General features: G+C 51.8%; 1 protein-coding gene across 1 annotated transcript in view; it reads left to right on the top strand.

Moving 5' to 3' along the window:
• Positions 1 to 712: 712 nt before the first annotated feature.
• Positions 713 to 1148, top strand: part of LOC309393480 (C-type natriuretic peptide prohormone-like) — a 3729-nt gene continuing 3293 nt past the window's right edge. Inside the window, exon 1 of the mRNA XM_081955752.1 lies at positions 713 to 829. Coding sequence (XP_081811878.1) covers positions 740 to 829 — 90 coding nt within the window. The 5' untranslated portion in view covers positions 713 to 739. The remainder of the gene's footprint in view (positions 830 to 1148) is intronic.

The following is a 1148-nucleotide window of genomic DNA, read 5'->3' as shown; positions in this document are numbered from 1 at the left end:
TTAATACCACTTTATAAGGCCTTGGTAAGGCCACACTTGGAATACTGCATCCAGTTCTGGTCACCACGATGTAAAAAAGATGTGGAGACTCTAGAAAGAGTGCAGAGAAGAGCAACAAAGAGGATTAGGGGGCTGGAGACTAAAACATAGGAAGAACGGTTGCAGGAACTGGGTATGCCTAGTTTAAGAGAAAGAAGGACTAGGGGAGACATGATAGCAGTCTTCCAATATCTCAGGGGTTGCCACAAAGAAGGGGGAGTCAAACTATTTTCCAAGGGTAGAATAAGGAGCAATGGGTGGAAACTAATCAAGGAGAGAAGCAACTTAGAACTGAGGAGAAATTTCCTGACAGTTAGAACAATTAATCAGTGGAACAGAAGTTGCCTCCGGAAGTTGTGAATGCCCCAACACTGGAAGTCTTTAAGAAGAGGTTGGATAGCCATCTGTCTGAAACGGTATAGGGTTTTCTGCCTAGACAGGGGGTTGGACTAGAAGACCTCCAAGGTCCCTTCCAACTCTGCTATCGTATTGTATTGTATTATAGATGCCAAGTTTCGTTTCCTCCTACGACAAAGGATGAGCTGGACCTAAGCCAATCCCTGAGCTTTCCCTGGGCCCTGGGAGGTGGGGGGGGGGCTTGGGAGGGCTTGAAGCGGGTATAAAAGCAGCCGAGAGAAGCAGGCGGGCGCACCTGGTTGGGAGGAGGGGTCCCTGTCCTGGAAACTACTGCGAAGTAAGGATGAGCGGCCAGGCTCCCTGCTCCGTTTCGCTTCTCCTGCTGCTGCTGCTGCTCGGTCGAGGGACAGCCAAGCCCCTGGGTGAGATCCAGGTAAGAGGGAGGCTGCACCTGGTGGATTTCTGCAGGCTCAAAGGATCGATGGGCTCCCTTTGAGAATAAGGAAGGGGTTGCTTGCGAGCCAGGTGGGCTTTTCCTGCCTGCTTCCCTTCCCTCGAAGCACGTTCCCCCCCCAAAGGAAGGCAACCCGTTTGGATGGAGGCGACTGCCCCACTGGGATGGGATGGGAGACAGAGCCATGTTGCTGGGAGGCTGGCCAGCTCTCAACCTTGCAGGGAGGAAATTAGATCTTGATTGTCTTCTTCCTCCTCTGTTCTCTCTCCTCCTCCTCTTCTTCCTCTTCATCTCTTCC

This window comes from Natrix helvetica (genome assembly GCF_964273705.1).
Source record: "Natrix helvetica genome assembly, chromosome: 5".
NCBI classification, from domain to species: Eukaryota; Metazoa; Chordata; class Lepidosauria; order Squamata; family Natricidae; genus Natrix; species Natrix helvetica.
The sequence above is the reverse complement of the archived record's forward strand: the minus strand, read 5'-3'. Positions and strand labels throughout refer to the sequence as shown.